This window comes from Microtus pennsylvanicus, chromosome 7, assembly GCF_037038515.1.
Source record: "Microtus pennsylvanicus isolate mMicPen1 chromosome 7, mMicPen1.hap1, whole genome shotgun sequence".
NCBI lineage: Eukaryota > Metazoa > Chordata > Mammalia > Rodentia > Cricetidae > Microtus > Microtus pennsylvanicus.
The window spans coordinates 75,011,820-75,036,427 of record NC_134585.1 but is presented as its reverse complement, the minus strand read 5'-3'; the positions used below and the strand labels follow the sequence as shown (position 1 = coordinate 75,036,427).

The window sequence follows — 24,608 nt, the reverse complement described above, 5'->3', positions numbered from 1 at the left end:
GGTTAGGAACGCTGGTAACGCTGGTAAGCAAGATGAAAGACTTTCTCCTTTGTTTTAGACACCCTGTGGGCTTGAAGTATCAGAGTTTTTTTGTTTGTTTGTTTGGGGTTTTTGTTGTTGTTGTTTGTTTTGTTTTTGAAAAGAGGGTTCTAGATTGTGACACCGTCCGAGTGTCTGTCTCCTGGATTATTCTTTCTTGTGGGTGGAAAGAAATGCAATCTTTGTATAATACTGAGTTACACGTGGGACAATAGGTCAATTCGGAGAAAGTCAAGGCAATATGGGTAGAGACAGGCTGCTACACTGGGAACCTAGGTCCCCTGTGCCCAGTGAAGAAGAAAGTGGGGAAGTTTATGGACAATCACCTCTCACGTAGTGCCCTGACCACACTGCCCACTTTCCAGGTCCCCATGGGGGACCACGTGAAGTGTGCACCTGCTGTGGGATACACACACCTAGGCCCAGGGAGAGCGTCAGAGCTGGGAAGTCTCCGGCTTCCGCGTCCATCCTTGGTGACCCAGGCCGAGCTGCAGCAGACGCCAGGAGCGCAGGAGTAGGCGCGCGGGCGCAGGGCCGGCGCCCCGAGCTCTGGGCATGCTCAGTGGCGCAGGCAGGGTTCCGGGCGCGAGCCGGGCTCCCGCAGCAGCACATTCATCGGCTGCCAAGAGGAGCCTCCGGGCGCTCGCACGCTTGCCCGGCTCGCCTCACAGCCTGGGAGCGCTCTGCTCTCGGGAAGACCCGGCCGCCGCGCCAAACCCCGCCGCCGTCTCTCCGTGCGAGCCATGGCCGGCCTCGGCCACCCCGCCGTCTTCGGCCGGGCCACACATGCCGTGGTCCGGGCGCTGCCCGAGTCCCTGTGTCGCCACGCGCTGAGACGCTCCCAGGGTGAAGAGGTGGATTTTGCTCGCGCCGAGCGCCAGCACCAGCTCTACGTGGACGTGCTGGGCAGCAAGCTGGGGCTGCAGGTGGTGCAGCTGCCGGCCGACGAGAGCCTGCCCGACTGCGTGTTCGTGGAGGACGTGGCCGTGGTGTGCGAGGAGACCGCCCTCATCACCCGCCCCGGGGCGCCCAGCCGCAGGAAGGAGGTAACGGGCCAGCTCCCGGGCAGGCGACGCGAGGGGCGCGGCCCGCGGACGCGCGTGGGCCCTTTCGCGCGTGGAACCGACCCCGCGGGCTCAGTTCCTAACTTCCCACGGCGGGACCCGGGCTGTGTGGTTGGGTGTGGGAGATCCAACCCAGACAAGTTCATTGTTCACACCTCCTGGCTGTCGGGGAGCCTTTGAGGCGATCTCCACTGGACTGTGGTGACGCAGACTCGGGCAGGTGGCTGGGCTGGGGACCCATCTCGCCAGCGTTTCTGTCTTGCAAATGACCCAGTGCCGAAGATAATCTACTCTGTTTCCTTGCCAGTGGGGACAGAGAAGGGTCCTCCAAGAGGGCAGGTGGAAGCTGGGGGGAGGGTCCCCCAAGTCCTGCAGGGAGCTCCTAGCAGGGCTGGGCAGGTGACATCAGGCAGCCTCTGTGGCTAGCGACCTGGGGCATCCGAGTTACTTTTCAGGGGTGGCAAATGAGTCCTGGAGAACGTGCTTGGCAAGCGAATGTGTTTAAGGTTTTGTTAGTGAGCTGTGTTTAAATGTGTGTGTGAAAAGCTGTGCTCTGTGCGGGGTGTTGGGCATGTGTGTTTCCTTAGCAGTGGTAGTTTTTACTAGTTCTGTAATCTTTATTCTCTCTCTCTCTCTCTCTCTCTCTCTCTCTCTCTCTCTCATAGCAGTTAAGAAGGCTGTATTCTTCGAGGGGCGGGGAGGGGGTAAGTGCCTATAAACGATCGTATCTTGTGGAAATGGCTGTGACTGCTTTGAAAATAATGTAGGAGAGTGGCGGGAGAGACACATAGAGCGGGATTAGATTTTAAAATGCCATCTGGCCTGGGATCTTACCACTGTCCGGGAAGAGCCCAGGCTCAGGGTTCCCCCTCACTCTGGCATCCAGCAGCTAACAAGGTGCAGGTGGTTTCTTTCGATCCAGAGGGATTGTTTAACCCCCTTTATGCCAATTTGGAAATAGTTCCTAGGGCTCATGACTTAAGTATACTATTCCACACTTGCTCTGCTTGCCTGGTGAAACCGTACAGAGTCTGAGTATGATCTAGTCCACCGGTTTGTCATTTAGGTAATCAACGTTTCTTCCCACACTCTGGCTTACTGGAAAACCAAGAGTAACAGGCCTCCTTCTCTTAGGCTGTTCACTTTCCTATGGTTACACCTTTCCAGACAGGCCTGTGCAAAAGGCTCCCACTCTCAGATTAGGCTTTAACCTAATATGAGTGTAGCCACAGTGGATAACTACTAATACATTCTTGCCATATGGTACGGCCTGAAATATTCCTGATACATTCTTGCCATATGGTACGGCCTGAAACATTCCTGATACATTCTTGCCATATGGTACGGTAAAATCGACTTCAAAAAGTGTCAACAATGGTACTCATTTGATGAGCGTCTTCATTTCATCTCACCAGATTAATTTGATTTGACTTCTGTAAGGATGCATCTCTTGGTAACACAGATAATATATTGTTCATGTAATTAGCTTTCCAAGTTTGGTTTTTCTACTATAAGAGCTAGCATTGATCTTCATTAGCCCTGGAGAGAGTTTGATATTTTCGATGTCAAAATTAGATTGCATTCTCCAGTCAGCTTGGTGGCCCACACTGGCCAGAGGTCAATCCTTGTGTTCTCTTTTTCTGTGTAGGGCGCTGAAGCCAGGACCTTGCCCATAGTACGTAGGCATTCTGCTATCGAGCTAGAGCCCCGGCCACAGAGATCACATGGTGTCGAGATGAAGATGCTCTATCGCATTAATTCTGTGTCTCTGGGGACATGCCCTTGACTCATTCTTCCCACTCTAGGATGGAATAAGGATTCCATGCCATGATGAATCTGTAGACTCACCTGAGATCCAAAGACAAGCTGTTTAGCAAATGTTGACTGTTACTGGATGTTTCATGACTAGGACACAGTCAGCTGCTCACTGATGTCGTTAGTGGTGCTTCTGTTTCCCAGGATGAAGGCAAAGCCACCCTCCTGCTTTGGGCTTCATCTTAATCTGTTCTGTCGCACTGTCATCTGACCTCCCTACAAAGCACCTTTGCTCCTGCAAGTCATCTGGGTCACTAGGGCGAGGTGCTTCCTGACTTTGATAGGACATGTGCAGTCATGGCTGAGCAAGATGCTTTGGAGAGTAGGGCCATGCAGGGCGATGCTTGCTAATATCTCTCACAGCCGTTGTCACCTTGGCAGGTATGGATGCTTGGTGAATAGGTGGGTGAATGAAGGAAGTGCTGAACAGTACCTTCAGGTCTTGATGCTTGACGGATGGGTAGGTGGATGGATGTGTGTGTGGATGGGTGAGTGGATGTATGGGTGGGTGGGTGGATGTGTGGGTGGGTGGATGTATGGGTGGGTGGGTGGATAGATGGATGGATGGGTGGGTGTATGGATTGATGTGTGGGTGGGTGGGTGGATTGATGTGTGTGGGGGTGGGTGGGTTGATGTGTGTGGGGGTGGATGGGTGTGTGGATGTGTGGATAGATATGTGGGTGGGTGGGTGTATGGATTGATGTGTGGGTAAATGGGTGGATGGATGGATGATGGATGGGTAGATGGATGGATGGGTGGATGAGTGGAAGAAATGCTAGCCTTCAGGTGTAGATGCTTATTGAATGAATGAGTGACTCCATCAGTCAATGAAATGCTCAATAGACAAGCTAATGACGACCCCAGGATCCTTTCTGGATTGAGATACACTTTTGTGTGTGAAAACCTACAGCAGCCAAGGAGTCGTGTTTTAAAAAAAAATCTCATCATTGGTATTCCTGCCCCCAGTCACTTCACTCCCCATTGTATCTTCATGCCAAGGCCAAGGTGGTTAACGCAAATGTGATCCTCCTCCGAGCAGAGTTCTGGAGGGCTTCCATGGAGCTGGACCCTGCTTGCTTTTCCAGCTTTAGTTTCATCTTTGCATCTCTTCCTCAGAGCACGCCCCCATCACTTGGCTCAGACTCGGTTCTTTCATTCACAGGTCCACCTTTCTGGACACACACCTCCTTCCTCTCCTCCCTTTAGCTGGCTGTTCTTGGCCTGTTGTGCCCATTAATACCACTTTAGCTAACATTTATTGGGTACTTGCCATTTGCTACAAACTGCCAGCTCTGTGACACGCATTTATTTCATCAATGCTCATTCAACAGTATCATTATTGATGAAACAGAGAAAGCGATAGCAGAAATCACTCAGGGTTGCAGAGTGGCACCAATGGAACCAGGAACTCAGGTGTGTAGCATTCTTTCTGACACATGATTAATAAAAACTCAGAGAGAGAAATTGGGTTTCACCCTGAAGTCACTGGCTCTCACCTTGACCTTGGTCCAAAATGGTGATCCTGCCTCCAGGCATCTCAGAATGAGACCCATCTCCTCCCATTTTATATTCCTCTCTATTTCTGGGATTAAAGGCGTGCACCACTACTGCCTGGTTTCTATGGCAAGCTAGTGTGGCTACTGGGATTAAAGTTGTGTGTTATTGCGACCTGGTCTGTAAGGCTGGCCAGTGTGGCTGTTTTACTCTCTGAACTTTAGTGAAGCTTTATTTATTAAAATATAAATGGAATATTACTACAGCATTCCAAAGTTCTGGTCCCACTGTCTGAGATGTTAGACATCACTTTTCCCTCCCTGAAACTGTTTTCTCCTTATGAGTGACCTCTACCCTATGCCCCCCTGCCTCCCTTCTGATGTTTCTCATACCCTGTGATTGCCTGCCCACAGCTCAGTACCCTCCACTATCTTTAGGAGCAGGGATCTTGTCTACATTGTTTCAAAGCCTCATACATAATAGACATTCAGAAAACATTTTGATGGACAAATGTATCCGTGGTTGAGCCCAACTTTATTTCTCCTCCCTTATGAGGGTTTTGGACTTTTTTCTTTCTTTCTTTCTTTTGTTTTTTTTTTTTGAAGATAGGGTCTCACATTGTAGCTCAGGATGGCCTGCAGCTCACTATGTATCCCAGGCTATATTCAATTGCTGACATTCCTCTTGCCTCAGCATTCCAAGTGCTGGGACTATAGATATGATTCACCCAGCCCAGTTCTAGTGATTATTTGGTATTTTATAAGCATGCCAAGTTGGTAGAGTCCCAGACATTTTATTATGACCGTGGGTGGTTTGTAACTTTAGCCCCCATCCTTCCCTGGTTCTTCTTGTCATTTATTATTGCTTTGTTTTTAATAAAAGTCTTGAGAATGTACTCTTTAATCAAAGCATTGTGCTGGATTTAATGACTTTTCTTCTTTGGAAGAAAGAACCAAATTTCAGAGCTTGTCTGAGAAAACCCAGTGTTTGCCTCAGTCAGGTTCCAGTGATTCCTAGGACTTCGAACTGTGCAAGAAGCTTCAGGTTTTGTGAAGGCAACTATATACAGGGAAGGCTGGCAACTATATACACAGAAGGCCAGCAACAGTATCCACTGGCAACTCTGACTCTCCCCAAGTTGGGATGTTTTGTAATAGATTTAATAGTTAGGAAACAAATCAACTCGGAGAACCAGATCATGTTTCAAATTAACCCAGTGCATTTTTTTTTTAAGGGAAAAGTCAACTCTTGAATGTCAAAGTCCTATGAACAACCCATGTAAAAGCCAAACTAGGATTGGCGACAGTGTAAGGGCTGAGGGATGTTTAATGATTACATTTCTGTGTAGATAATGATTTCCTAAGTTCAGGGTGTACCTGAGGGTGTGTGGTGTCCCAACCTTCCCTCCACTCCTGCCCCAGCTACTTAACCATTTTCTTCAGTTTCTTCTCTGAAGGGTTTTAATACCTAATAAATGGTTTACTGACAGAGCTCACTTAAGCAAAATTGTGAAATGTATTCTCTGCCCTCTCCTCCCCAGTAAGAGCTCCTTTATCCTTTCCCAGACACATGGGATAATTCTGTCCAGGAGAAAAACCACACCAATCTCTTCTCACAGACTGATGATGGCTTTAATTGTTCTTTCCTCAGTCACTTTCAGTTTTATGGACCGCTCTAGGAAGAAGGCAGTGTTTAACATGAGGCAATAAAACCCGAAGGGTAGGAGACAAGTAGGAAAATGGGTAAATGGAAGGAGGGAACAGTATAGAGTGTCGCCTCCTCACCAAGGTTTGGGGACCATCGTGGAGGAAAGGCAGAAAGACTGCAAGAACCAGAGGTTGAGGAGGACCAGAGCCAGGCAGTGTTTTCTGAGTGTCAGAGAATCACCGCACTTGTGAGCTTGCAGCTGTGATTGCCTGCACAGGACCAAGAGAGTCAACATTCTAGCTCAGAGAAGGAAGTGTTTCGTAAGTTCCCACCCCTGACTGAGGAGCTACGAATAGTGGATGGCTTCCAGGGGATGGAGAGAGAGACAATTTTCTTTGAGGTGTGGTTCTTGGTAGATTTGTTGATCACAGTCCAGTGGATGGCCCAAACCAAGACTATATGGACCACACTAACTGGAGTCAATGGATTCCTGTATCAGAAGAAGAGTCGTGGAGCCAGGGAGTTAGGAAGCCAGCAAGGAGATAAAAGGAGGAATCGAAGATAAATATCATGAAAATGCACTGTATGAAATTCTCAAGGACTTAGTAAAATATTTTAAAAGAACGTATATTTAGGTTGATGGTCCCTTTCTATAAGGACACTTAGATACCAGGACCTGTATGTTTTTTTTTTCTTCCAAGATTGTGCTGAATAGTAGCAGATAACCAATGTCAAATACTTGAGTCTATGGATCCTGAAAGATGGCGCTACCACTCTTTTTAAAAGTCAAGGGAATCTAGATTCGGGGAACCAGGTTAAGTAATGAATCTGTCTTAGTTAGGATTTCTATTGCTATGAAGAGACACCATGACCATAGCAACTCGTATAAAGGAAGATATTTAATTGGGGTGGCTCGCTGACAGTTTCAGAGGTTCAGTCCATTACCATGGTGGGAAGCATGGCGGCATGCAGGCAGACCTGGTGCTGGAGACACAGCTGAGAGTTGTATGTCTTACAGGCAATAGGAAGTCAACTGAGACACTGGGCAGTATCCTGAGCAAAGGGAACCTCAAAGCCTGGCCTCCACAGTGACATACCTCCTCCAACAAGGCCATACCCACTCTAACAAAGATCTCAATAGTACCACTCCCTTTGAGATTATGGGGGCCAATTAAATTCAAATTACCACAGAGACCAAAGTCACAGACAACTTGTAAGTTCCAGCATTGAAATTTCCTGAAAATGTGAGGGTGGTTTGCTTGATGTGGTTATTGCCAGTGGTTGATCCTCACAGAACATTAAACAGACACAGAATGACTACTTGGATTTCACTTTACCCATTAACAGCGTGTGGTCTAGATTGGTCTTTACCTGAAGTGAATCATTTTCTTCCTTTTTCTCATAAATTAGAGCAGTTTGCTTTCATTTTAGTTAAAAAGTAATAATTTGGGCTCTAGAGAGGTAGCTCAACAATTAAGAGCACCTGTTGCTCTTACAGGGTCTTAGATTCAGTTTTCGGCACCCACATAGTGGCTCACAGCCTCTCCAGGGATCTGACACCATCTACTGATCTCCAGCAGGCAAAACATGAATTCATACACATGAAATAAATGGATCTATCATCATCATCGTCAGTTCCTTGAACCTCCTGAATTTCCCAGGCAGAGTTGATACCCAACTGTCTGTTGTTTGCCAGCAGAGTAGATGTTTGCTTCTTAAACACACACTTCTTCAAACTTCTGTGTGGCTTCAGATGAGAATACTGCCCCGACCCTTGTTAGGAATCTCACTGGCTGTCACTGATGGGAAGGGACCGCACTGGAGACCTACAACACTGCTCTCAATAGCAAATCATCACCCCCAACTAATTAGAACACATGTTCCTTTTCAGGGTGTCTCTTTTTCACCTTCTCTGTGTGGACTTGGCAGTAACGTATGAACATTGATGTGCATCAGAGACAGAGATGTGTCCTACAGTATAACCTGTTTCTGTCAGTTGATCTCAAATGCTTTGGAAATGAAGATGGGAACCGACTTCCATTAGAGATCATTAGCTAAAAATGCCTTTCCTGCCATGATTCTAGAAACATCAGAGGAGAGGGCAGGGAGTGGGTGTTTTGCCTTTCCCAAGTACTGGGACATTGCTTTTGCATATATTTAAATTCTTATTAAGCTAAAACTTCTTTTCAATTTGTTTTATTATAGTCATAGTAGGAATTATTATTTAAGTCATAACTACAGAAGAATCTAACTAAGATTTGCGGGGTGGGGGGTATGTTTGTCTCCGGCTACCTTTTTTCCATAATGCCCTGTGATTTAGAGATGTATTTAATTCTCCTTTCCCATTTGTGTGTGTGCACATGCACATGTTTGCAAATGTGTGGGCATACTGTGTGAGAGTGCAAATGCATATGTGTTTACAACCACACAGAGGCTCGAGGTTTTTATCTGGAGCTATTCTCAATCATTCTTCTACCTGTTCACTGTAGGCAGAGTTTTCCTGTCCAGGTAGCCGCTCCCAAAAAACAGACAAGGAGACTTAATATGAATTATAAATGCTCAACTGATAGCTCAGGCTTATTACTAACTAGCTAGCTCTTACAAATATTTCTATTAATCTACATCCTGCCATATGGTGTTACCTCTTTTTCATCGCATACCTCCTGTTTCCTTCCTGTATGTTGCTGGTGACTCCCCTGACTCTGCCCTTCTTCTTACCAATGTCCTTAGTCTGGTTCTCCCACCTAACTTTATCCTGCTCAGCTATTGGCCAGTCAGCTTCTTTATTTAAACAATCACAGTGACATACATTCACACAGTGTAAAGGAATATTCCACAGTTCAACAAGGCTGCTCTCAGACCCAGAGCTCACATGTGCAATTTATCCCTCATGTCAGCTTCCTCAGGGCATCCTCTATCTCTGCTTCGTGAAGCTAGAATTTCCAGATGCTCTGCCACACCCACTCAGCATCTGTGTGAGTTCTAGGGACCCAAACTCCATTCTGGGCAAGCGCTTTAACCACTGAGCCATCTCCCCAACTCATATAGGTGCTTGTTCAAAGGGAGTGTTGGTTGGCCTTCGGTTTTGTGGACCTTTTAAATGAAAGATCTGAAGTCATTCAGAAGATTGCATTTTCTGAATGGAGATTTACAGATTCAGTCACTATTCATAATAACTGAAGTTATAATAAGAGAGACTGGCCTTATTAATATCGTATATGCCCCAGTGCATTGTTGGCCCCAGGTTGTCTTTAAATATGTATTTACCATGAATAAAGCTCCCAGTGTTCCATAAACATGATCAGTTAACCTTTAATATTAGCCCCTGTTGCTGTCTTCAAACCAAAATCAAATATTAAATCAGTTCTCAGGTTTATTTCAGGAGCAGGTGCTTTCTATCCAAAGAGGCAAGAATAATCTCAGGCAACAAATCCTATTTAAAACTGTGTGGAGCTAACGCTGTCTTAGTTTACTTTACCATTGTCAAATAATTTAATAATGCCCCTTGTCTTCCTGGAGCCAAGTACAGAGGGAGCAGTAACATCCCACAGAAAGAAAGAGTCACCAGGCTTCAGACTCTTGTCTGAGCCCAGCTCACCCAAGCAGGAGCAACAAGGAACCACTACAGCAGAGGATGAGACCAAGAGCTGCAGGTTTAATACCACTGACAGATCCTCGTGGTGGGCCTGACTCTGTAGACTGCAAGTCAGATGGGATAGTTCAGCTGCTTTGAACCCAGTGGGCTCAGTGGGGTGAGCTGTTAAGTCAATTAAGAGGTGTTTTGTTTATGCTGAATATATGCAAATAAGTAACCTTTGCCCTTTTGCTTTAGTTTTTTGTTCTTATATTGCTTAATAAGTAAATTAAAATAAAATTAGATGGTAGTGACTATGAGTGTGACGACCATGGAAAAACAACTTCACTCCCGAAAGGGGAGGGATCACTGAATCAGTCATGTTTGTGTATCCAACAAGCGCCTGTCTGTATGTGACAGAGCCAGTGTTTAAATGTTGGAGAGAAGCACTAGATAGCATCACTGCCCTTTGTCCAGCTAGGAAAGCTGACCACTGGCAGATGGGGGGTGGGGTCTATGATGGGGCAGACCATCAACAGTGGAAAAGGGTTTCATTTGTGTTGGGAAGGATTAGAAAAAAGTCACCCTGCCAGGAATCTCTGCTCTTGAGATTTCAGGTGCTGGATCTCACGTTCACTACCACATCTCTAACTGTATTCTCGTTTCGGTGTGGGAGACACTGGCTGTCTAGCACACAGATCCAGTTTCTAAGTGTTCTCCCTTCCTTTTTTCTTACCAAAATGCTGTGAAGTGGTCTGACTCCCCTAGGGTTCTTAGGTAGCACCTCAGGAACTCTGAAACCCATCCTGCAATGGATTCAAGCCCACCTTAGGCCTGAGAGTTATTCTTCAGGTGCTATTTAAACTCTAGAAAGACATTCTTTTTTTTTTTTTTGTCCTATACGTTATCAGTGTATTTTTTGCTGTTCAGTCATTTTCCTCTTTGGCCCATAATTATCTATTCTAGTATGTATCAAGCAAACCTGATCCCTGTACTGAATGCAATATTTATTAATCATGCTTACTGTATACAAGATTATCCATGCCTGCTGTATGAACATTACCCATGGCAATGACAAGTAAGGAAAAACCTTCATTTATATTTGATATTAAAATCTATTTTTGTCCACAGAGCTCAGGTTAGCAGCAATCAGCATGGAACCTCATACTATGATAAAGTAGCCCACACTGGATGTGTGTAATTATGGACCTAGATTTGCTCACACTACAGTAGGTAGTGTGAAAGAGAGAACTCTACTGCCCAAAACTAGGCAGATGCTAGTTTTGATTTCTGAAGTGATATTAACATACAACATTCTTTTAGCTGGACGATGCAGTGTTGTTTGTTTGTTTTTATTTTGAAACTCAGATTGCTTTGGGGCGGGACGTATAAGTAGAAAGAGATTGGGAAAACATACAGGGAGGTGACGATGGCTTCCATAAGGAGATGAATAAATACAAGGCTTATTCAGCCTGAGACATTATACTTGTTTCAGTCAATTAACCTAAACTTGTGCCTTGCTAATGATAATCCATTATGAGATGGAGCTGCGTTTGCTAAATCTGCTTCAAAGGCTTTATTTATTCGACCATGTACAGCTGATGGGGAGATTTTCCCCCTGGAAGAGGATGGATGAAAACCCAGTGACATAGCCGAAGCCCCTAGGGCCACATGCTCTGCACTCACGGACACTTTCACACACAGTTGCCAGCTGTGTTCTGTGGCAGATGTGACAGCAATGGCCAGGGGGAAGTAGACGGCCATCCAGACATACGGATGAGCTTCCGGGTGGCTTTTCTGTCACGAGCCTCTTGGCTTGCCCAGGTAAATGTTGTGAACTCTCTGTGTATTCCATTCCTGGCTCTAGACTTCTGGTGTTGTCTCTATAATTTTAACTTTTGTCTTCTGAAACTGTGGGATTTATTCTACTATTTTTTCTAAATAAAGACATAAAATGAGGAAATATTTGAATGTTCCCTTCCTATAGTTAGCTATGCATGCAGAAAGATTGCTATTGGTATAATATAGGCATAATTGCATTCTAATTCCTAATGGGTTTTTGGAGTAATTACCAAAATCTCAGAAGATTTCACATGCATGGCTGCCGCTCGGTTGGGTTGACCTCTCGTGGTGAAGCCACACATCCACCAGACTGGCAGTAAACCCCTCCATCCATAGTGCTTAGAACTTGATGCAGAAGAAGGTATATGCTGGTGGTAAATCTAGAAATTGTTATCGTGAAATTATTTTCTTAAAAGCTGAAATTAGATTGATCGTGGTACAGCTGTGGAATACTAGAAGGCAAATATCCATTTTTCTTTCTTTAAGTTTTTGATTCAGAAAGAAAGAATAATATGACTCCAGTTTGGCTGTGGGTCACATTTCAGGATATTTATATTTTAATCATAGTTTCCAGTTAAAAAGGCTTATGTGAGAAATTTGAAGCTAATACTTTGTTTGAAGGTAGCCACCATATTTTTGCTCTCAATTTTGTATTTTCTAAGGCACTCAAGGTGCAGGAGTCATGTTGTTTGTGTTATGTATGTATGGGGCACATGTATGTATGTGGGGACACATGTATGCATGTGGGGGCACAGGTATGTATGTGGGGGCACATGTATGTATGTGGGGGCACAGGTATGTATGTGGGGGCACATGTATGCATGTGGGGGCACAGGTATGTATGTGGGGGCACATGTATGCATGTGGGGGCACATGTATGTATGTGGGGGCACAGGTATGTATGTGGGGGCACATGTATGCATGTGGGGGCACAGGTATGTATGTGAGGGCACATGTATGCATGTGGGGGCACATGTATGTATGCATGTGGGGGCACATGTATGTATGTATGTATGTATGTATGTATGTATGTATGTGGGGGCACTGCATGCATGTGGGGGCACATGTATGTATGTATGTATGAGGCACATGTATGCATGTGGGGTACATGTATGTATTGGGGCACATGTATGCATGTGGGGGCACGTGTATGCATGTGGGGGCACAGGTATGTATGTGGGGGCACATGTATGTATGTGGGGGCACGTGTATGTATGTGGGGGCACGTGTATGTATGTGGGGCACATGTAGGGGCAGAGGACAAGTTCAAGAGTCAGTTCTTGCTTTCTAGCAGACGGTTCTGAGAATAGGACTCAGGTAATCTAGCTTGGTGACAAGCCCCTTTACCTGCAGAGCCACCTCACCCACCCAATTTCATCTTTTTCTGATTTCTTTTGTAGTGTCCTAATTCTCTATCAGAGGCCCTGGAATATTCCAGCTTCCTTTCTCTGAAGAATAGGATTCTGGGAAATAGAGCATCCTTAGGAAAACGTCCCTGAATCCTCATGTTTCTCTGTTCCTCTCACATTTAACCTCTCTGCAGCCCTAGGCCTCCATCTCTGACTCTTTCCAAAGACATAACCAGCTTGCCTATCCCCAGAGCATACTTTGAAGACCAGGCTCTCTGTACCATTTGCCCTCTTTTCTCCAGATAGCGGTTGTGTACTCTCTACGTAAGTCTACTGAAAGTCGACTTAAGGGGTCATGATTAGATCTTTAAAATTTTTTTGCAATAATAGAATTAATATTATTGCAGTGTGGAAAAGGTTTTATTTCCTGAAACTTGACACATTTGTGTGTGTGTGTGTGTGTGTGTGTGTGTGTGTGTGTGTGTGTGTGTGTGTATGCTAACATTAAATGAAATCTATTTCTTATTCTGATTCATGGTAGAAACAAAACAGGAAAATCCACTGCGTCTCCTTTTGGCGATACTGTTCCACTCAGGCTTTCTGTGGGAACCACAGAGGGTCGTGCCTACAGGCCGGGTAGATTCTGGGGATCACAACAACATCTCAGGAGGTTCCCCATATACACCACACCACTCTGGATTCTCACTCACTTGGCTTGAGCAGTGATGGAGATGGTTTCCTTACTGTTTGAACCCTGTCCATCCACCAATGGTGAGTCCCTCATTCCGTGGTGGCTTAGTGGATATCGCTGGAGAACGTGAGGAGGATTCTCTCTCTCCTACTGGGAAGGTTACACTGGGTGAACTCATGAGTACTCTCCTGCATCTGAGCAGGCCGTCTTGCACCCTGTTTTAGAGTAGATTCCACAGCAATTTTCATGTCGTCGTTCTCAGATCACTGCCCAGAGGCCCGGAGGTGACTTTGAAAGGTCACTCATTTCACAGATTTCCCACCCAGCCTTTGTGTACAGATGGCTATGCAACGCTTAGGTTTATTCCCCACCCCTCAAATAGCCGGTTTCAGCATCTGTTGACTGTGGTATCTGTTAAACATGAGACATTAGGACTGAAGTATACAGGCAAGTACGTGTGACTGTCCAGAGATGGGCTCCTGTTGGGGATAGGAAGCTGGAATACCTGGGTTCCCTTGGTAACCCCATTCCAGCTGGGCTGCATACTGCTAAGAGCGGATTGTAGAGCCTCACACACGCAATACCTTCTTAAAATGTCTTCTGAAGACGTTGATAAGATTAACAGGGCAAACTCTGCCGTGATGGCTGAAAACAGACATTGCCTGTCTGTCAGGAAAGGGGCTTAGAGTTGTGCAGCCTGGAGCTTCAACAAGTGGCTGGCGCTGGTGTTGTGTCCATGTCTGGTTTTCTTTTATCCTCAGAGCCTCCGCTGTTTGCATGACTGTGTCTCTACTCAGATCTCACAGAAGCTTCTCCCTGAGTGGGGACAGTAATAAGGATTTGGTCTAGTGCCTTTTCCTGAGAGTACCTGTGGGAACGTGCACGACACAGGCCATTGGCCTCCACGCAGCTGAGAGCTCAATCAGTATTCAGAACACGCTCCTCCAAACCCTGTCCAGCCCTGAGGTCACCTGATGACTGCAAACTCCACCGCTATAGCAACCACTGTCCCTCGGCTTGCGTTAAAACTCAACACACACACATACACACACATCACGGTTGAACACATTCAAAATAAGGTTGGAATAAAATCAGTTTCTCACAGCCCCTGCCTTGTAAATGACCTTTGGTGGCAGCGTGGGTCACTGAAAATGCTTCGAGGAGTTCTTGAGTTTCCGATTTTTGATGTGCTGCTGAAGCCGGGAGAGGTTTTATAAAATGAGTTGCTTTTTCACAAGCTCCCCCCCTCATGCTGATTCCTTTCTCGGATGTCATCCCTGCTGTGGCCTTTTCTGGAACTGGCCATAAAGGAACTAGTTGTCTATGCAGCTCCTTTGACTTTTTGTTCTCCCTCACCTCTCAGGATGTTTCCTGGAACACTGTGGATTGGCCCATATACGGTGGCTCGGGGTAGTTATGTACAGATGACAAGCTTCATTTCCTAACTGGATTGCAGAGTGCTTTGAGTGGGCCATGCCAATATTTTTGTTCATTAGCAAATGAACTTGAGTATGTGGCATGACAGAGTGTGCCCACTGCTCACAATATAGCCAGGGATAGCTGGATGTAAACTTCGTTATATTTTTATACATGGATGCACATGTATGTTCCCTGTGTGCTGTAGATCACACAGGAAAGTGTATCTCTTCCTGGGACTTGTAAAGAGGCTTGAAGTCTACTCATATAGACCCAGATAAAACTCAAACATTATCATCTTAGTCTTTGTTGTCAGTCTTTGCTGTTTCAACAATGACGTTTTAGTACAGGTCAAAAAGCAGCTAAGGAGGTGGGTGCTTGGTGTCGGAGTCATGGGTCTTTATTACTACATAGGAAGGTAAACCACTTCTCTGTGTGTGGCAGAGTCTAAAGACAGAGAGGACAAGAAAAGCAAGTGCTGAGAAACAGAGCCACAGACTCTTCCCAGTGAGCAGGCAGGCTCACATGTAGAGGTTGCTCATATAACACCATGGAGTTAATTTGTGCACTTAGAAGTGATACGATCATTTGTAAATCAAGTTAAGGTGATTTTATAGGGGGATTGTAGGCCTCTGCCACTGTGCCTGGCTTTTTATTTAAGTGCTGGAGACCAAACCCAGATCCTCTTGCTGCAGAAGCAGGCACTTAGCCCGCCAAGCCATCTCATCAGCCTCTATATTTCTATTAAATGCTGTGCTGCTGAGGGCTGATGCTGACCACTGTGGGGTTCAGAATTCCGACCTGTAACTTGGGAAGCTTGAGTGAGGACGCGAATGCAAAGGTAGTCTGTCAGGATCATCACTGCCTTTGAACAGTAGACTCTGCGTCTCCATTTGAACCTCGGGACATTTGAAGATGGACCTGATTCAGCCCTGTGGTTCTGTCCAGTAGCCAGCAACGGGTTGCCTGAGACGGCCCCTCAGTCTTGGGCACAGTCCTGAGTGTGGAATCTTCCCAGGCTGAGGGACTGTTGAGTAGAGGGGAAAGGTCCAGGTTAGAAGAGAACAGGATAGGAGTGATCGAGTGTGCACCGTTAGCAGAATTCAGAGCTAGGTGCACCCCAAGCATGATGCCAGGCTTTATGCTCTGGGTGTTGTGTAGTGTGCCCCTCTATATCATATCACCAGGAGAGCGCCCCCAGTTCACTCCATTGCTCCCATTGTCTCCTCAAACGAGAGAACAAGGCCTGTCTTAGGGCTGGATAGTTACTAGTTCTCCCAGCTTGTTATGTTATGAGAAAACACTGAGTCTAGGTGACTTAAAAGGTAGAGATGGTTCACAATTCAATAGGATGGTCTCAATGCCATGGTGCCAGCATGCCTGTGAGGGCACTCTGCCAGCAGGGAATGGGCTCTGTGCCCATAAGAGGCCCAAGTGTAAGCAAGCAAAAGAGGGAATATGATAAAAATCCAAAGCAGGATACCAGGAAGGTACCAGCTTGCTCTCTGGGCAGCTAACTCAGCTAACTCTGGGCAGCTAATCTCCCATGGGATGGTCTTAATCCATTCACAAGTGTAGTGACCCAGTCACCCGTCACACAGAAACCGAGCTTCCCGACCAGGGACCATAGCACTGTCCCAAAGCTGTGACGGAGAGCCGGTGTTTGTTCTCCAAAGCCAGGGCACTTGGTAACCATGCCAGAGAGCAGACATGAACACTCAGCCTGTTGTTAGGGGATCAGGACTCTTAAGACATTGTCAGTATAAATACTATGACCACAGCTTGATGCCCCCCAAGAGTCAGCTGGCCAGTTAGTGAGGACACCGAGACATGCCCTTCTCCTGCTGAAGTCATTGTTTCTGGACAGCAGCTACCTGTCTCTGCCCCTCTTCCATACGGCTAGCTCAGAAACGTCCACACCCAGGAGGAACACAGAAGGCTCTCACTGTCTCTAGCCACGCTTAATATTTACTGGCAGAGGTCTAATCCAAATAATTAGACAGCTTGTGGAGGGGCTTGACCTTGACTTGTGAGCGCTGATGGGTGATGAAAGCCAGCCTGAGCAGGAGTACTGAGAATCTTCCTGCTCCAGGAAGGCAGCGGACCCTTCAGGGTTAATTCTGCCCTCTACCCTCCCATCCCTTACTCCCTGTGTGTGCTCACGCGCGTGCGCGTGTGTGTGTGCGCGCACACACACACACACACACACACACACACACCAGCTCTTGCTCAGCTTTCCCACAGACAGTTCAGGAGAAACTCTCTGAAAAGCACATGAAAGGCAGGACTCAGATTGTCACAGATTGTGTCTGTCGTGAGATAACTTTAACCTTAAACCGCAGCTTAGCTGGTGTCACAGACCCCAGGGACAAAAGCTACGGGACAGGGAAGCAGCCCCTCAATGACCCCATGCACCTATGTCTTGGTGAGGGACTGTGGGTGTATGTAGGGCCTAGGCCTTGTTGCGTGTGACAGAAGTGAGGCAGGGTCACATGCCTGGCTTAGAGTCCCTGCTTCCTGAACCCCGTAACTAAGTCCTTTCGTGTCTATGAAGACTTGGATAAACCCTTGGCTCCAGACTCTTCTCTCAGGCTGTAGGCTTGGAACCAGTGTTTCCTATGCTCAAAAGAATTTGTGGGTCACATGTACTGATGCTCCTTCTTATGCAGTTCTGATTCTGCTCTTATTAAAGTCACCTTCCCTGCTGGAGGACGCTATCATCCTGCGGCAGCTGCTAACCCCGCAGGGACTTGTCTTTGGACGGCTTCGGCTCTCTCTTCTTCCGCTCCCCCCCAGACCCCCAAAGTCCAATTTTCCTTCATCCACTCTCTCATCACTAAACCCTTGGGGCCCCTTAGAGACCCTGCCTGGTTCTAATACCACCAGTCTCCCCAAAGACTCTGCCCACCAGTGCGAACCTCTTGCGACCAAACACGACACTCTCTCGTGCTTGGGTCCAGCTCTCGGGAGCCCACCTTCTCCCAGGGAGACTGTCACCAGCAGGAAGGAGCAGCAATGCCGCCATGTCTCATGGGCAGCGCTAATTTGCACCGGCCGTGTAAGTCCAACCCTCTCAGCAGCTGGCTTGGCCCTGATCCACGCTCTGGGAGCAGTCAGTGTCTTGTTCTTAGCAGAGGAAATAAGAGGTCTCTTGGCTACTAGATCGGTTGGTCAGCCTGGTCACTTCTGCTGTTAGACCTGTCCTGGGGTGACCATTCTTCCTTCCATGTGCTCAGATTGTCAACCGATCTCATTAGCTGGGTTTATGTCTACTACTACCCTCTGGATCTCTAATACAAGACCTGAAAATTGACCCCAGGTGTTGTGGAATCCTGAAACTGACTGACAAGACCTTCGGTGCCATGTTCTGCCAGCCCTGCTCCTGCATCTGCGTAGTGAATACAGCAGGCTGAACCCCATCCTACCCTATGGTGGGTGTAACTGCCAGCCTGTGCCTCCTTTGAGAGTCTCGGATGCCAGGCTCATCTTTCTTTGCCCAGAGTTATGGCCTATCCCTGGCCTTGAGCTTATGAGAGTCCAGTCTACTAACTGGACTCTGAACCAGCAGGCTGTTACCTTAGATTTAACCTACTGAGAAGACCAGAGTCACGTGACAGCTGAGGCCTAGGCCTCGCTTTTCCTTCTCCCTCCCACCTCTTGTGGCAGCTATCGCTTAAATGTTATCTTTCTGACCAAGTTTAATCAAGAAACTTGGATCCCTCATTAAACTGACTTCGGTGCAATTTAGCAAAATGGCATTTGCTGATGGAAAAGCAATTTTACCGTGTTTAATTAAGCAGATTAAAATATGAACATCTCAGTTGTCAAAACTGTTATTGTAGATTTCCCGTGTTCTGTGATTTTTTTTTTTGTAAAAGAGAAATTGTTCACATTATTGCAATTCCATATAACGAAGAATGGAACAAAGGATATGGTGCAGGCTCTGGAACAGAAAGGTCAGTTGTGTGGTGGGCTGGAGTGTGGGGCTGCTCAGTGCCGGACATTCCTTCATGAGAAGACGTCAGTCACTCATGCGCGATTTCTCTTCTGAAGGTTTGGACAGAATGCAATCAGCAGGGCTGTGCTGGCTTGTAAACACAGGTGGCCAGTTTGCGGAGGAAGGGAACACTTCTCAGACCTCGCACATGAAAACCAGTTCTCAGAACTTCTCACTCTTGGCAGGAGTCCCCGCTGCTCTGGGTCTCTGAGAGCGCGGTTGATTGAGAGAATTAAAGAGCGTACCCAGGGATGATAAAAGCACAGATGCTGGTTAGTCGGGATAGCAACCTGAAATCATGGGCCTGGCTCTTCTGACAAGGGGGGGAAACGAGACTGCAGCTCCCGATCGTAATTGCTGGATGTTTACTGCTGAGTACCGAAACCGTGGGAGATCTCCACGGCCTCCTCGGGATGATGGAAGCACAGCCACTGCCTCTGGCCGATGGTTGGGAAAGGAGAAAGTAGATTTGCCAAGAAGAAACCGTTCCAGCATTTGCATTGAGAGCAGGCCTGTGTGTTTCTGAGGAAACTCAGAGAGCAAAGGCGAGTGTAATAGTTTGCATAATTCAGACTGTCTAAACCTGTAATTCTTGGTAACTGGGTTCCTGGTAACTCAATTTGAATTTTTGGCAAGCCTTGGGATGAAAAGGAATGGCCTCCGGGCTAAGGCTAGCAGTCATATTGCTCAGGACTACTGAATTTATATTCTAGTCAGAATGTTGTTTCTCTTAGGCTGGGAACACCCTTGTCCACTTAAGAAGGAGAACAATTGGAGTGCCAGTCTATTTGAAACCACAGGATCATTAGGACCACAGAGTATGACTTCCTACCCCCTTCTCTCTAGGGATCTCTATGTTTCTTTCTGCCCATTTATCTATAACTTAAGCTGCTAATACCTTGTGCCCCCCTCCCCCCCCCGTCTCATGGGCCTATATTAATTTGCTGAGCCAAGCAATCAAATCAAATCATTGGTAGCTGGCCAACCTGTGTGTACACTGGTTTTAGGACAATTTCCCAACCTAGATTCCGTCAGCTTAGTTTCAGGGTTCAAAGGTCAAAGTGGGTTTGCTCAGAGTGGCAGAGACATAGTTTTGTATATAAATAGGCAGACAGTGTCTCATGCATTTCTGGCCTCCTGCTGCATGAATCCAAACGCCCAGCAGTTGTGCAAGACAAAGTGCCCTGGGTGAGGAGGCCGCAGTGTTGGGATCTGTCTGAAAGACAATGATGATGCCTTCCTTTCCCTTCTATTCAAATGTAGCCTGCCCCAGGGTGAAACCTAAGACATCATCTAAAAACTACCGCTGTAGGGAGAGTGAACACAAAGAAGGAAAGGGACAAAGGGGAGCCAAAAGAAGAAGAGGACCGACTGGCTAGAAAAGAAACCCTTAGTTTCTACTCAGAAATTTGGTAAGCCAGGCAGTGGTGATGCACGCCTTTAATCACAGAGAGGCAGCCAATCTCTGTGAGTTCAAGGCCAGCCTAGTCTACAGAGAGAACGCACTGGAGCAAACATGCAGGAAAGGCACCACATTCCTTCTTGGTCATGGTATTGCCAGGGGGTCATACCAAAACTGGGCTCTGGTCCTTTCGGCTGGGCTGATACTTAACTTTCCCCTTTCCTGGAAGCACTCACTTAGTCATGGTACTGAGCAATCATGGAGGCAGGACGGCTCAGCGAGCGTGTCGACATTTAACCAGCTGTTGTCAGAGGGGTACAGATGGAGAGAAAGTGTAGGCGTGCTCCAGATGTCTTTACTGGCTTGTGGTTCCATTCCAAAAGTGGTCAACTCATCTGACTCTAAATGTAGCATTATCTCATCGTGCACGCTACGGGGAGGACAGATGGACCTCTTTATTTTGTGTGTCTTAACTGTGCTTTTAATGTTAACCATCTCTCCTAATTCGATGCAGACGGTCTTCCTGCAGATCCATAAATGTCAAGGTTTCTGAATAACCAGTTGTAGGGATAAGTCCCACCCCTTAGGGGGCGTGTTCGCCTCGGGCTAATGTTTGCCTATAAATTTGGCAAGCCTGCTCCCAGCCGTCCCTTTCTGCTTTCCTGGTCTCCGCAGGAATGGTGGTTCTGTAAGTCTATTTCGCCATTAAAGCTATATATATTTTTACAATCTGTCTGCATTCATTTACACTGTTACATTTTGGCGCCCAACGTGGGGCTATTTTGCCCCCGACTCAAGCGGGTAGCCCGCTAGCTAACACAGCACCCTCCCGGGTGCTGTTTTTTAGTTCGTGACTCCGGCCCCAGTGCCGAGTCAGAGACATACTCGGCCACACAGGCCCATTCTGCCTGCCTTGGCTAAGTTTGCAGCAGAACCCCACTGCCTGAATTAGCAGAAGCTCAAGTACCTGCGGTTTTGCAACAAAAGCTGCCACAGCGGCAGATTTGGTCTGATACAAAGTGACTTGGCCGGGCAGTGGTGGCGCATGCATTTGATACCAGCACTTGGGAGGCAAAGGCAGGCGGATCTCTGTGAGTTTGAGGCCGGCCAGGCGGTGGTAGCGCACGCCTTTAATCCCAGCACTTGGGAGGCAGAGACAGGCGGATCTCTGTGAGTTCAAGGCTATCTTACCCTGTCTTGACAGGATATGACAGTCCTGTTTTATCCATTGATGCACGCTCTGTATCTCTGTCAGTGGTTGAGGTATGGGCATTTCTTTGCCCAAAGGCCAGTTCTACCAAATAGAAAGGCTCCAGGTGGAGTGTCTTTGGTATTCAACATTCTCTCGGGAATAGAGCGGTGTTGCCAGGAGCAATTGTGTCTCACTATCACGAAACTCTGAGTTAGATTAAAGGCCATTTTCTACAGCTCTTTGAAGAGGTCGAAGATTATCTATCTATACTGAGTATAATCTCTATATATCTAGAGAACCTGATTAGTCTAATTATAAATGACAAACTTAGATGACTATTTATCTATATGATTCTCAATATCTATCTAACTTAAAGACTAAGACAATAAACAACTGTGTAACAAATGAGGATAATGACCTCCAAATATAAACACTGTACAAATATAACATTGCAATATGGTAAATATATATCAATACACAAACACTATATAAGTATCTTAATCAGAGGTAGAAATGTACACTGCAATATGGTAAATATATACAATATATATTTATCAATACAATATATGTCAATACATAAAAAATGTTTTAAACAGAGATAGAAACTTGCATGCATACAATAGTCAATATAATTTAACTTTGTATCAATATAGAAGAATCGATACCAATATATTTGTCTAAAAGCAGTAACTCACAATTATAAATCTATTATCCCATCAACCAGTCCAGGGCTAACACTGCACAGACCACCAATCTGCTTCTCCTCCCAGCCACCCAGCCACCCAGCCACCCTGCATCTCCATCTCCTCCTCCTCTCTTCTCTGTCCCGTCCTTTCCTCCCTCCCTTCCTTTCACCATGCTGGGGACTGAATACAGGGTCTAACTCTGTGCCTATGCTAAGCAGGCCTTCTACCGCAGGGTCACATCCCCACACACCCTCCCTCTCTTGACTTTTAGTGCCAACTGTAGTGACTCACAGCTGTCATTCCAGCACTTGGGAGATGGAGGCATGACGACCAGGCATTCAGGGGCATCCCTCAATACATAGCCAGTCCAGATGTGCCTGAGCTAGGTGAGCACCTGTGTCAATAATGATAATAATAATGTGACAAAAACAAGAACTATCATTTTCTGGAATGGCCGGATTCATCCTACTAAACGTAGCTCAGATGTTTGTCACCGTCATAGACTCCCAGACTCAGTGTGTCCCACGTACTCTGGACTTCATGTGTTCCTCTGTTGCAGTGATTGATTGCATCATGATCTTCATCATCTGTCACTGTGACTTTTGGCCCTCAGTGCTCAGTGGATTCTGGGTGAATCCAGGGAACTGTGTTCAATGAGATGTAGGGTTGACCTTCTTCTCCAGGCCCACCACGGGACTGTTGCATAGGTGACAACTTCAGGATGGGAGGAGTAATGAAGACCTGAGGTCAGCAGCCCTGCGGCTGTTAAGCCTCTCTTTGTCCATTATTGGGCATGTGGCTTTGGCCACAGCCCTCCTGAGCCGAGTTTTCTCATATGTAAATAGAGTAATGGCGCTTAGGAAAATGAGAAAAAGGGAGTTGTCATAATGGAGTGCAGTTTATAAGCAAAATATTGTCACAAGCATCCGAGTGGACTTCGGAAAGCAATCCTTCTTAAGTGTGTCTAAGGACAAACCTCTTCCTATGACCCCTGCTCTTCAGCAGACACCACAGAGCTGAAAGTCATTCAGTGGGGAAGGAGATACTGGCCCAGTGTAGCACATGACATTGGCCATCTTCATCACTATGGTCATGCAGCATTCCCTCAGCCAGCTGGGAAGAGAGCAGCGGCAGTTGTGTGTGTGTGTGTGTGTGTGTGTGCGCGCGCGCGCGTGTGCATACGTGCATGTGTATATGCGTATATGTGATGGGGGAGGCAGGGGAGTCTTCAGCCTTGTGCAGGGTCTGCAGCTGCTCTACCTGTGAACCCTGCAGAATGTATCACCTTTTATAATCCTTTCGTTCTTAGCTGTGTACAAACGTGAGTTTAAGCTCAGAAAGGAGCTATAGAACTCCAGATGAGCATTGCTTCGTCCTGAGCACGTGTTCCCCTTCTCTTCTTCTCTGTCCCTACGGCTGCCACTGATGAGTGAGGCTCTACAAAAGGTGGTTTTCTTCTGCAGGATGATGCGTGCTTTTATTGAGATGCCGGGGTTGGGGGCCGGGGACAAAAGCCTTTCAAGCTCTTGGTGCTGTAGAGCCTTGACACTTCGTGAAAGGGATTGGTCTGTCTGTCTGTCTCTGTTCTGCCTCTCCCTCTCCTCCCTCCCTCTCGATTTTCCAGTCCTGTTTTTCCTTGGCTTCAAGCATGCTCAGAGGAGCCTTGCCAGCTTTCGTTGGAAGAAATATATTTCCGAGCTTAGTTGGACATCCGTTTTTTTGGGCTCTGCCCAGACTTTTGACAGAGAAGGTAGTGTTAAAGAGGTTGACGGTGTCTAGACAGTAAAATCAGAAACTGTGTAATTTATGTTGTATTACAGACATCCACTTCCCGGATTGGAAAAAGGAAACTGACTTTTATCTAAGGAAGTTACATTCAAAACCCAAAAACCCCTGGGTGTTTCTGACTTATGAAAAGTTGAAGTGTGAAAGACTTTACATAATATTCTCCAGGCCTTTCAAAGGACAGTGGCGCATAGAGTCGGGATGAGAAATAACCTCTAAGAGACAGTTCACGGGCTCCTACTCAGGCCTCCCGGGCCATGGCCTCTGCTTAGAGCCCTGGAAGTCCACAAGGCAACAGAGCTTCTGAGGAATACTGGGAAGCTGGAGAGGAGAGAAGTCTAAGAGTCAAGAAAGGTGGAAATTTTTAGAGGATAAAAAATAAAGTCAGAAAAAAAAATAAAGTCAGGAATAAGAAAAACAATAAGCAACAACAACAAAACCCTCAGACTTTGACTTTTTAAAAAATGTGCTTTTTTTCCAAGCTGGGCGAGGGTGGCACATATCTTTAATCCCAGCACTCAGGAGGCAGAGAACTCTGGGAGTTCAAGGCTAACCTGGTCTACAGGGCAAGTTCCAGGACAGGCAGGGTTGTACTGAGAAACCTTGTCTCAAAAA

The 24,608-nt window shown here is 46.6% G+C and overlaps 1 protein-coding gene across 2 annotated transcripts in view; it reads left to right on the top strand.

The window, feature by feature from the left end:
• The first annotated feature begins 509 nt into the window (after window positions 1-509).
• Window positions 510-24,608, top strand: part of Ddah1 (dimethylarginine dimethylaminohydrolase 1) — a 127,370-nt gene continuing 103,271 nt past the window's right edge. The window contains exon 1 of one of the 2 annotated variants that reach the window (XM_075981146.1): window positions 510-1,085. In XM_075981146.1, the coding sequence (XP_075837261.1) occupies window positions 783-1,085 (303 nt within the window). In that variant the 5' untranslated portion in view covers window positions 510-782. The remainder of the gene's footprint in view (window positions 1,086-24,608) is intronic. The other variant, XM_075981147.1, reaches the window with a different exon arrangement.